At 48.4% G+C, this 12,500-nt stretch overlaps 2 protein-coding genes across 10 annotated transcripts in view; one reads left to right on the plus strand and one right to left on the minus strand.

Annotated features, from left to right (window-relative positions):
- Positions 1-3,350: 3,350 nt before the first annotated feature.
- Positions 3,351-10,042, plus strand: LOC117731292. Of its 9 annotated transcripts, XR_004609519.1 has the most exons (11): positions 3,352-3,688; positions 4,452-4,745; positions 4,942-5,247; positions 6,028-6,327; positions 6,521-6,562; positions 6,670-6,762; positions 7,820-7,869; positions 8,128-8,538; positions 8,569-9,340; positions 9,424-9,553; positions 9,808-10,042. XR_004609519.1 is itself a non-coding variant. In XM_034533546.1 (10 exons), the coding sequence occupies exons 1-10, from the start codon at positions 3,649-3,651 to the stop codon at positions 9,019-9,021; spliced, it is 1,932 nt and encodes a 643-aa protein (XP_034389437.1). In that variant the 5' UTR covers positions 3,351-3,648; the 3' UTR covers positions 9,022-9,382. The 9 variants fall into 9 exon arrangements, 8 of the variants coding, with proteins under 8 accessions (XP_034389437.1, XP_034389436.1, XP_034389439.1 ...); XM_034533546.1 differs by lacking the exons at positions 9,424-9,553; positions 9,808-10,042 and having other exon boundaries at positions 3,351-3,688; positions 8,128-8,307; positions 8,365-8,538; positions 8,569-9,382; XM_034533545.1 differs by lacking the exons at positions 9,424-9,553; positions 9,808-10,042 and having other exon boundaries at positions 3,351-3,688; positions 8,626-9,382.
- Positions 10,043-10,965: 923 nt separating this feature from the next.
- Positions 10,966-12,500, minus strand: part of cand2 (cullin-associated and neddylation-dissociated 2 (putative)) — a 20,989-nt gene continuing 19,454 nt past the window's right edge. The window contains exons 22-24 of the mRNA XM_034533846.1: positions 11,728-11,892; positions 11,462-11,569; positions 10,966-11,391 (exon numbers count right to left, since the gene is read on the minus strand). Coding sequence (XP_034389737.1) covers positions 11,173-11,391; positions 11,462-11,569; positions 11,728-11,892 — 492 coding nt within the window. The 3' untranslated portion in view covers positions 10,966-11,172. The remainder of the gene's footprint in view (positions 11,392-11,461; positions 11,570-11,727; positions 11,893-12,500) is intronic.

A 12,500-nucleotide genomic window follows, 5' to 3' on the forward strand; every position in this document is an offset into this window, starting at 1 on the left:
TGGCGTGCTGAAGGCCCTGAAGGCCCCACAGTGGCGTGCTGAAGACCCTGAAGGCCCCACCATGACGTGCTGAAGACCCTGAAGGCCCCACAGTGACGTGCTGAAGGCCCTGAAGGCCCCACCGTGACGTGCTGAAGGCCCTGAAGGCCCCACAGTGGCGTGCTGAAGGCCCCACAGTGACGTGCTGAAGGCCCTGAAGGCCCCACAGTGGCGTGCTGAAGGCCCTGAAGGCCCCACAGTGGCGTGCTGAAGGCTTCATGGAGAGATCATAACGTCTGTTTGAATGAAAACGCCTCACAGTTGTTCCACGGCAGCTCGTGAAATAATCTCCTCGTCGAGGAGTCAGGAATGCTTTCAGGGAGTAAAAACACATCATTACGTTAGAAAAGGAGCAGCCTCAAAGGAGGAGAGTTGTTTACGCTTCATTATCAGCTTCCTCGGACGGTTTCAGCCGGTGATTCGGCGTCTGATAACAGGTGAATTAGTGCTGTGGAGTGGGAAGCTTATCGGCCCACTTTGGGGGCTTTTCACAGAACCCGGTCACAGGTTATTTATTCTAGGAGGATGGATGACTTTATTAATCGGTGGCAGAGCATCGGGCCTATCAGGAGCCTTTAAACCCAAACGTAAACAGTCTCATCAATCAGACCGCTGACAGGAGCTGAGGTTCACCAGCTGAGTCCTGACCACACAGTCAAAATAATAATTATCATTTCTATAAACTCTACTAAGTGTCTGAAATCGGTGATGGAGGGAAAACGAGCGAGACATCTGGCTTCTTTCTCATTTCTGCTGCTCAGAAAGTATTTTAAACTGAAAAAAAACATGTTTGATCGGTATCGGCCAATAACAATAACCAGGGGGCGACTCCTCTGGTTGTATAGAAGTCTATGCTTCATGTGTTAAAGCTGCATTCTCTCTCCTGACCACCAGGGGGCGACTCCTCTGGTTGTATAGAAGTCTATGCTTCATGTGTTAAAGCTGCATTCTCTCTCCTGACCACCAGGGGGCGACTCCTCTGGTTGTATAGAAGTCTATGCTTCATGTGTTAAAGCTGCATTCTCTCTCCTGACCACCAGGGGGCGACTCCTCTGGTTGTATAGAAGTCTATGCTTCATGTGTTGAAGCTGCATTCTCTCTCCTGACCACCAGGGGGCGACTCCTCTGGTTGTATAGAAGTCTATGCTTCATGTGTTGAAGCTGCATTCTCTCTCCTGACCACCAGGGGGCGACTCCTCTGGTTGTATAGAAGTCTATGCTTCATGTGTTAAAGCTGCATTCTCTCTCCTGACCACCAGGGGGCGACTCCTCTGGTTGTATAGAAGTCTATGCTTCATGTGTTAAAGCTGCATTCTCTCTCCTGACCACCAGGGGGCGACTCCTCTGGTTGTATAGAAGTCTATGCTTCATGTGTTAAAGCTGCATTCTCTCTCCTGACCACCAGGGGGCGACTCCTCTGGTTGTATAGAAGTCTATGCTTCATGTGTTGAAGCTGCATTCTCTCTCCTGACCACCAGGGGGCGACTCCTCTGGTTGTATAGAAGTCTATGCTTCATGTGTTGAAGCTGCATTCTCTCTCCTGACCACCAGGGGGCGACTCCTCTGGTTGTATAGAAGTCTATGCTTCATGTGTTAAAGCTGCATTCTCTCTCCTGACCACCAGGGGGCGACTCCTCTGGTTGTATAGAAGTCTATGCTTCATGTGTTAAAGCTGCATTCTCTCTCCTGACCACCAGGGGGCGACTCCTCTGGTTGTATAGAAGTCTATGCTTCATGTGTTGAAGCTGCATTCTCTCTCCTGACCACCAGGGGGCGACTCCTCTGGTTGTATAGAAGTCTATGCTTCATGTGTTAAAGCTGCATTCTCTCTCCTGACCACCAGGGGGCGACTCCTCTGGTTGTATAGAAGTCTATGCTTCATGTGTTAAAGCTGCATTCTCTCTCCTGACCACCAGGGGGCGACTCCTCTGGTTGTATAGAAGTCTATGCTTCATGTGTTAAAGCTGCATTCTCTCTCCTGACCACCAGGGGGCGACTCCTCTGGTTGTATAGAAGTCTATGCTTCATGTGTTAAAGCTGCATTCTCTCTCCTGACCACCAGGAGGCGACTCCTCTGGTTGTATAGAAGTCTATGCTTCATGTGTTGAAGCTGCATTCTCTCTCTCCTGACCACCAGGGGGCGACTCCTCTGGTTGTATAGAAGTCTATGCTTCATGTGTTGAAGCTGCATTCTCTCTCCTGACCACCAGGGGGCGACTCCTCTGGTTGTATAGAAGTCTATGCTTCATGTATTAAAGCTGCATTCTCTCTCCTGACCACCAGGGGGCGACTCCTCTGGTTGTATAGAAGTCTATGCTTCATGTGTTAAAGCTGCATTCTCTCTCCTGACCACCAGGGGGCGACTCCTCTGGTTGTATAGAAGTCTATGCTTCATGTGTTAAAGCTGCATTCTCTCTCCTGACCACCAGGGGGCGACTCCTCTGGTTGTATAGAAGTCTATGCTTCATGTGTTGAAGCTGCATTCTCTCTCCTGACCACCAGGGGGCGACTCCTCTGGTTGTATAGAAGTCTATGCTTCATGTGTTAAAGCTGCATTCTCTCTCCTGACCACCAGGGGGCGACTCCTCTGGTTGTATAGAAGTCTATGCTTCATGTGTTAAAGCTGCATTCTCTCTCCTGACCACCAGGGGGCGACTCCTCTGGTTGTATAGAAGTCTATGCTTCATGTGTTAAAGCTGCATTCTCTCTCCTGACCACCAGGGGGCGACTCCTCTGGTTGTATAGAAGTCTATGCTTCATGTGTTAAAGCTGCATTCTCTCTCCTGACCACCAGGAGGCGACTCCTCTGGTTGTATAGAAGTCTATGCTTCATGTGTTGAAGCTGCATTCTCTCTCTCCTGACCACCAGGGGGCGACTCCTCTGGTTGTATAGAAGTCTATGCTTCATGTGTTGAAGCTGCATTCTCTCTCCTGACCACCAGGGGGCGACTCCTCTGGTTGTATAGAAGTCTATGCTTCATGTATTAAAGCTGCATTCTCTCTCCTGACCACCAGGGGGCGACTCCTCTGGTTGTATAGAAGTCTATGCTTCATGTGTTAAAGCTGCATTCTCTCTCCTGACCACCAGGGGGCGACTCCTCTGGTTGTATAGAAGTCTGAAACAAGTCCGTGAAACATCATCATCATCATCAGAAACCAGCTGTTTGTTGTGGTTTGTCAACAGGAAGTTCATCGTGATTCACTTCCTGTTGCTCTTATGTCGTTTCCTCGAGCGTTTCAGGTTTACTGCAAAAGTCCATCGAGTGTCGTAAACGTCGTCCTTTCAAAATAAAGTTCCCGTTTTAAAGAGCACTGTAGAGGCTGAGGAGGAAGCACGGAGAAGACTCCTCATCATCACTTTCAACTCCTGACGTCTTCGCTGATGTTCGCTGATATTTCACTTTCTTATTATTACGTTTTTTAATAAAAACTCGATGTGTTTGATTGGCACTCAGAGGGTTAAAGGTTAAAGCTGCAGGTATAACACACCAGGAGAAAGGAGGAGGAGCTGACGCTGAGGAGGAGGAGAAGAGGAGAAGAAGAGGAGGAGAAAAGGAGAAGAAGAGGAGAGGAACTGACTCAGTCTCACTGAGTCTCCAGATCAACACCATGAGGAACTTTCTCCTGCTCCTCCTCTCGCTGATTACAGGTCAGACTCCTGATATAATATATAATATATTATGTATTATGTATAATATATAATATTTATTATAAATCATATATTATACATATAATATATACTATATATTTAATATATAATATATAATACATACATATTATATATTATATATATATTATATGTATAATATATGATATATAATATATCATGTCATATATAATAGATGATATATAATATATCATTTATTATATATATATAAATATGCAGCATATTATTATATATTTTATATATATATATATATATAAAAATATATATTTTAATATGTATTTTAATAAAAGGTTATTTTGTATATATATATAGGTTATATGTGGTGTAAATATGCAGCCTGTTCGTGAAAAAGCTTTTTTGCACGACGCTTCTGATGTTTAATTTAGTAATAATAACACACGGTGGGTTGCTCACACTGAATATGAATCAAGACGTCTTCACTGCGATGCCGAATATAAAAAATGGAGAAAACACAACGAACAGAAGTGAAAGTCACATGTGGTTTATTTTGGTTTGTGCTCAAAAACACCAAACAGCTGCAGAAACTGAGCTCGAGTTTGAGTATCGATACGCAGAACGTGGATTAAAAAGAGAAGCTGTGGGAATTATTAATGTAAATGATGGAAGTAATAATAATTATGATGAGAACAGAAGGATGTTATGGACCGCACACACATATGTACAGTATATATATATATATATATATATGTACATATATGTGTGTTTATACCTGTCTGCTCTGCAGGTCTTTGCTCTGAAGTGAAGGTCTGCTCTGATGGATGGCTCACGTTCACCTGCAAATATCCTAAAATACAAGGAATAATTGAAAGTTTTCACCTCGTTAATCCACGAAAAACACTCAAACTAAACTCCGAGGTGTTTTCGTGGGAACGCCGAGGCCGATATTCGCTGTTCCACGACCCGCAGAAGAAAGACCTGCAGGTGAGCATCAGACCGCTTCACCTCGAGGACTTTGGGACCCACCGCTGTCAATTCTACCAAAAAACAAGAAAAGTGAAGGAGGTGAAATTGGAATTTGGTAAGAGACCCTCACTTTAATGTTTTAATAAACTCACATTTATAACATGAATAAAACATCAAATGTAACCACACAAAGCACAGGTTAATAATCATATTGTCGTAAACCATATATTTATATTATATTGTTGATAACCGTTATCTAATGTATAGTTTTATTTTTCTACTACTTACATTCTGCATGTTTTACTTACTAGTTTCAGATAAAAGCTGCTGCCAGTCACCTGTCAATCAAACTGCGTACAGAAGCGCTCCGACCAGCATCTCATGCCCCGGACTCACGTTCTTCTGCAAAGACCACGAAGGTTCTCCGGTCTGCGAGGACGTGGTCTCCACAGAGTCTCAGAGGTCCAACGGGTCGTTCGCTCTCACAGAAACCGCCGTGTCCATCGGTAACGTGTCCTCACGCCACGCCGGCGTCTACTGGTGTGGACGGCGAGGAGCGGCCGGAAAGGACGCACGGTACCGAGCCGCTTCCAGGAGGATACAGCTGGAGGTCAAAGGTCAGGACCGGCCAGTTTATGTGTAGATCACATCTCAACAACAACAACAAACCATTCAGCATCAAAACGTCAATACAGGAAAAGACTTCAAAACAATTAAGAACATTCAGTAAAACATTAAAAACAGTAAAAAACTAAAAATAGAATACAAATAAATTAAATTGTAAAATAAGTTCAATTGAACGAAACAGTCTTCAAACAAGCCTTCAATCTGGGTACAAAGAAGCTGAGGGTCTCCAACGGTCTCTAGAGATCTCTGAGGGTCTCTAAGGGTCAGGTCAAAGGGTCTCAAAGGGTCTCTGGGGTTCTCTAAGGGTCGGGTCTCTGAGGCTCTGTGGGAGTCTCTAAGCGTCGGGTCTCTGAGGGTCTCTAACGGTCAGGTCTCAAAGGGTCTCAAAGGTTCTCTGAGGGTCTCTAACTGTCTCTAAGGTCTCTGAAGGTCTCTGAGGTCTCTAATGGTCTCTGAGGGTCTCTGAGCGTCTCAGCTGACCTACAGCTTTTAGGGACTGTGTTCCAGATATGTGGAGCAGAAGACCTGAACGCTGCTTCTCCGTGTTTAGTTCTGACTCTTGGAACAGGAAGTAGACCGGTCCCAGACCACCTGAGTGTTGAAGGTTCATAAGGTAGCAGCAGACCAAACCTGTATTGGGCACTGAACCATTCAGAGCTTCATAGACCAGCAGCAGGATCTTGAAGTCTATTATTTGTTGGACAGGAAGCCAGTGACAGGTTAGATTTACTCACGTAATATATAATTATGTTTTCTATGTCCGTTTGCAGATATTATAAACTTCAGAAGGTCCCCAGCGATTGGCCAGAAGCTCACATTCTGGTGTCGATACCCGGAGAACACTCCGATGAAGAAGTTCATCTGTCGGGGAGAAGATCCCTCCGACTGTGATGTCATGGTGAGCACCGCTGAGAGACCCAACGGCAGGTTCTCCATGCAGGACGACCCCAAGAGGAGGAACATCAGCATCACAGTGAGGGACGTCCGTGAGGAGGACGCTGGGACGTACTGGTGTGGAGCAGAAAGCACTGGGAACAACCCGTTCTTCCACCGACTGGTGATGACGGTCGGTGAGTCGTCATCTCATCCTGGATCAGATTGTAGGAGGGTAACTGATGCCTGCAGGCCACCGTAGTTATCCGACACAGTTAGAAGGTGGGAGGGGCTGAGCTGAGGGGTATTTACGTGGTAGCCATCTCCACAATGGAGTGAAAACCTTTACAAACATGTATTTCTTTTCATGACACGTCTGTTTGATTTAAGTCAAACCACCAAAACCAGAACTTCCTGCTGCTGGGAGTCGAGGTGAGACACGTTGGACATCTCTAACATTCGGCTCCAGAAGAGACTCGGTGGAGTTCCTCTGAACCTCTTGGACATGAAGACATGACTGTCTGTGTGTCGTCCTGCAGGAAGCCTTCAGGTCCTCCTCACGGTGGCCGTCTGTGGGGTCCTTCTGCTGCTGTTTGTGCTCCTGGGGATCCTCATCTACAGGCGTAAGACAGGTGTAACAACCTCATGATCCTCATCTACAGGCGTAAGACAGGTGTAACAACCTCATGATCCTCATCTACAGGCGTAAGACAGGTGTAACAACCTCATGATCCTCATCTACAGGCGTAAGACAGGTGTAACAACCTCATGATCCTCATCTACAGGCGTAAGACAGGTGTAACAACCTCATGATCCTCATCTACAGGCGTAAGACAGGTGTAACAACCACATGATCCTCATCTACAGGCGTAAGACAGGTGTAACAACCTCATGATCCTCATCTACAGGCATAAGACAGGTGTAACAACCTCATGATCCTCATCTACAGGCGTAAGACAGGTGTAACAACCTCATGATCCTCATCTACAGGCGTAAGACAGGTGTAACAACCACATGATCCTCATCTACAGGCGTAAGACAGGTGTAACAACCTCATGATCCTCATCTACAGGCGTAAGACAGGTGTAACAACCACATGATCCTCATCTACAGGCGTAAGACAGGTGTAACAACCTCATGATCCTCATCTACAGGCATAAGACAGGTGTAACAACCGCATGATCCTCATCTACAGGCGTAAGACAGGTGTAACAACCTCATGATCCTCATCTACAGGCATAAGACAGGTGTAACAACCTCATGATCCTCATCTACAGGCGTAAGACAGGTGTAACAACCTCATGATCCTCATCTACAGGCGTAAGACAGGTGTAACAACCACATGATCCTCATCTACAGGCGTAAGACAGGTGTAACAACCACATGATCCTCATCTACAGGCGTAAGACAGGTGTAACAACCTCATGATCTTCATCTACAGGCGTAAGACAGGTGTAACAACCACATGATCCTCATCTACAGGCGTAAGACAGGTGTAACAACCTCATGATCCTCATCTACAGGCGTAAGACAGGTGTAACAACCTCATGATCTTCATCTACAGGCGTAAGACAGGATCTACTTCTACTAGATCTAGTAGATCTACTAGACAGACACAACTGATGAAAGATGGTGAAATGAATTCTCCTTCTCAGCGTATAAATTTGTTTTTTGTTGTTTTTCTTTCAGGACATTCAAAAAACAAAAGAAATGCAGCAGCAGTGCAGCACATCAAAGAGGTTGTTGTCTGAATCTGTAATAATAATACATAATATACTAAACGTTCCATATATATATATATTATATTTGAGAAACAACAACAATCTTGATAAACAGTAACCATGATTACTGTTTATATAAGAACATGTTAAAATGAATCATGAATGAGTCATTAAATCAATATGTCCATTTATTTATGCCTTTGTAATAATAACTAGTGGATGTTGTGAACTCGAGGTATTGCTGTAATAACTGTGTTTGTGATTCCTCTCTGGAAGGAGTGCAGCTATGAGGAGATCCAGGAGCAGAACAGAGACCCAGGACAGGAAGTGAACACCATTTATGTCACCGCCGATTTTCCCACAATCCCCTCTGGCTCACTGCATTACTCCACCATTGACTTTGGTGCAGCCGGTGCACCGGTCACCAGACCTCCATCCTCCACCTGTGATGTGAAGGAGGCTCCTCTCTACTCAACGGTCTCCAGACCTCCATCCTCCACCTGTGATGTGAAGGAGGCTCCTCTCTACTCAACGGTCTCCAGACCTCCATCCTCCACCTCTGATGTGAAGGAGGCTCCTCTCTACTCAACGGTCTCCAGACCTCCATCCTCCACCTCTGATGTGAAGGAGGCTCCTCTCTACTCAATGGTCTCCAGACCTCCATCCTCCACCTCTGATGTGAAGGAGGCTCCATCCTCCACCTCTGGTGTGTAGGAGGCTCCTCTCTACTCAATGGTCTCCAGACCTCCATCCTCCACCTGTGATGTGAAGGAGGCTCCTCTCTACTCAATGGTCTCCAGACCTCCATCCTCCACCTGTGATGTGAAGGAGGCTCCTCTCTACTCAATGGTCTCCAGACCTCCATCCTCCACCTGTGATGTGAAGGAGGCTCCTCTCTACTCAATGGTCTCCAGACCTCCATCCTCCACCTGTGATGTGAAGGAGGCTCCTCTCTACTCAACGGTCTCCAGACCTCCATCCTCCACCTGTGATGTGAAGGAGGCTCCTCTCTACTCAACGGTCTCCAGACCTCCATCCTCCACCTGTGATGTGAAGGAGGCTCCTCTCTACTCAACGGTCTCCAGACCTCCATCCTCCACCTGTGATGTGAAGGAGGCTCCTCTCTACTCAATGGTCTCCAGACCTCCATCCTCCACCTCTGGTGTGTAGGAGGCTCCTCTCTACTCAACGGTCTCCAGACCTCCATCCTCCACCTCTGATGTGAAGGAGGCTCCTCTCTACTCAACGGTCTCCAGACCTCCATCCTCCACCTCTGATGTGAAGGAGGCTCCTCTCTACTCAACGGTCTCCAGACCTCCATCCTCCACCTCTGATGTGAAGGAGGCTCCTCTCTACTCAATGGTCTCCAGACCTCCATCCTCCACCTCTGATGTGAAGGAGGTTCCTCTCTCCTCACCATCCCATCGGCTCTCCTGATCGATCGTGGCTCTGCACGGAAGTCAAAGAGAAGAGAAGTCATCGGCTCTCTGTTTGTTGTTGTTTGTATCAGACGATTAAAACGTGTGTTTGATTCCTCGCTTCGTTATTGTTAATCAGACTTCTGGTTTACAGACATTCATGGTCCCCAGACGATGCCTCCTCTAGCGCCACCATGAGGCCGACATCCAGGATGACCTATAATAGTGTCTTCATCTCATCGTGTTCAATTCTCTGGGTTCTTATTGGCCGACGCCTCGCAGGGGTAATCAATACATTTAAAGAGCTCAGAAAGAGGATCGGCTCTCATTATAAAATGTTCACAAATCTGTTTTCAAACCTTTTGATCTCGTTCCTCTTTTCTTTCTTCATCCTCTTTTCTTTCTTCATCCTCTTTTCTTTCTTCATCCTCTTTTCTTTCGTCATCCTCTTTTCTTTCATCATTCTCTTTTCTTTCTTCATCCTTTTTTCTTTCGTCATCCACTTTTTTTTTCTTCATCCTCTTCTTCTTTCCTGCAGCTGCAGCGTCTTCACCATTTGAGTCATTTCCTCCCTCGGGTTGAATGATGCCGCCTGCTCGGGGCAGCAGGAACCCTCAGGCCTGATGCCGCCTGCTCGGGGCAACAGGAACCCTCAGGCCTGATGCTACCTGCTCGGGGCAGCAGGAACCCTCAGGCCTGATGCTACCTGCTCGGGGCAGCAGGAACCCTCAGGCCTGATGCCGCCTGCTCGGGGCAGCAGGAACCCTCAGGCCTGATGCCGCCTGCTCGGGGCAACAGGAACCCTCAGGCCTGATGCTACCTGCTCGGGGCAGCAGGAACCCTCAGGCCTGATGCTACCTGCTCGGGGCAACAGGAACCCTCTGGCCTGATGCTACCTGCTCGGGGCAGCAGGAACCATCAGGCCTGATGCTACCTGCTCGGGGCAGCAGGAACCCTCAGGCCTGATGCTACCTGCTCGGGGCAGCAGTGACCCTCAGGCCTGATGCTGCCTGCTCGGGGCAGCAGGAACCATCAGGCCTGATGCCGCCTGCTCGGGGCAGCAGGAACCCTCAGGCCTGATGCTACCTGCTCGGGGCAGCAGGAACCCTCAGGCCTGATGCCGCCTGCTCGGGGCAGCAGGAACCCTCAGGCCTGATGCTACCTGCTCGGGGCAGCAGGAACCCTCAGGCCTGATGCTACCTGCTCGGGGCAGCAGGAACCCTCAGGCCTGATGCTACCTGCTCGGGGCAGCAGGAACCCTCAGGCCTGATGCTGCCTGCTCGGGGCAGCAGGAACCATCAGGCCTGATGCCGCCTGCTCGGGGCAGCAGGAACCCTCAGGCCTGATGCCGCCTGCTCGGGGCAGCAGGAACCATCAGGCCTGATGCCGCCTGCTCGGGGCAGCAGGAACCCTCAGGCCTGATGGTGACAGTGCAGACTGAGACAAGAGTCAGGAGCTCATTGAGAAATCTCATAAAATAACAAGCCTAAGCGTTGTTGTTATTGTTATTGATGATGTCATAAAAGAAGCAGCAGATGTATCGTGTGATATGACCACGTAATTAATGTCAAAATGTTTTTTAAATGTTTAACTGTCATCGTTTTGTATTAATACATTAATATTTTAAGGTAGAGATTGTGAAGCCCCGCCCACATTTTGGCATCCATGTTGTAATCAGATGACAGACACACACGGCTCTGAGAAAGTTCAAACTTTATTTCACCTGAACTGAACTAAACCCAGTTCAGACTGGGAATCCTTAAAGGGGCAGTGTGCAGGATCTGGTGCCCTCTGGTGGTCAGTCTTCCTCCGCTCACACAAACACACACAGTCTCTGTAGAGGGTGGGTTTGGCCCTTCTGGGCTTCCGTAGGAACATAAACACACTCCTGAAGACGACCCCTCTAGCTGAGGTCCATGCTCTCCGCCCCCCCCTCGCCTCCCTGGACGCTCTGGTAGATGGACGCCATGTCGGCGTTGGTTCTTATCTGGTTGGCGAAGTCGGCCATGACGGGGCTCCTCTCCACCTCGGGCACGGCCAGCAGGGCGGCGACGGCGCGCATCGCCGAGCGCCGCAGCTCCTCCTGCTTCTCAAACTCCTGCTTCACGGAGCCGGCCTTCACCTGCGGCGGAGCTCAGGTGAGGTCAGAGGTCAAAGGACATAAACGTCATGTCGGGAACGGGAAGCAGTACCTTGGTGGTGCAGGTCGCCCTGAGGGGCTCGATGAGACGGTCCAGTCTCTGGAGGACGGCTGCAGGACTCAGAGAGGCTAGTCGGGCTAGCATCAGGAACGTTAGCATCTACACACACACACACACACACACACACACACACACTCAGGAGTTCATATATACATGTGATGACATCACCTTTAGACTATAGAACCTGCTCTATATGGACATCATTGTGGATGAAGATGATCCTCATAACGGCGACCAGGTCTGAGGTCTCCACGCACCCTGATGTCGTAGTGGTCTCTCAGACCCTCCTCCACGTGGTCCAGGAAGTGCAGGACGTCCAGCCCGTCCAGGCAGCTGTCCAGCAGCGTGTACATGCACTCAAAGGCGGCCTTACGCACGTCTAGACCGTCATCCACCGTGTGTTTGAAGGGCCCCATCTCCACCTGCAGACAGATACACACACACACACAGTCTCATGAGGTCTATGAGGTCCTCAACTCTCTGATGACCTCTCTGATGAGGTCCTCACCTCTCTTATGAGGTTCCATACCTCTCTCATGAGGTCCTCACATCTCTCATGAGGTTCTCACCTCTCTCATGAGGTCTTAACCTCTCTGATGAGGTCCTCACCTCTCTGATGAGGTCCTCACCTCTCTCATGAGGTCCCGTACCTCTCTCATGAGGTCCTCACATCTCTGATGAGGTCCTCACCTCTCTCATGAGGTTCTCACCTCTCTCATGAGGTTCTCAGCTCTCTCATGAGGTCCTCACCTCTCTCATTAGGTCCTCACCTCTCTTATGAGGTTCCGTACCTCTCTCATGAGGTCCTCACATCTCTGATGAGGTCCTCACCTCTCTCATGAGGTCCTCACCTCTCTTATGAGGTTCCGTACCTCTCTCATGAGGTCTTAACCTCTCTGATGAGGTCCTCATCTCTCTGATGAGGTCCTCACCTCTCTTATGAGGTCCTCATCTCTCTCATGAGGTCCTCATCTCTCTGATGAGGTCCTCACCTCTCTCATGAGGTCCTCACCTCTCTGATGAGGTCCTA

Source organism: Cyclopterus lumpus, chromosome 5 (assembly GCF_009769545.1).
Source record: "Cyclopterus lumpus isolate fCycLum1 chromosome 5, fCycLum1.pri, whole genome shotgun sequence".
NCBI classification, from domain to species: Eukaryota; Metazoa; Chordata; class Actinopteri; order Perciformes; family Cyclopteridae; genus Cyclopterus; species Cyclopterus lumpus.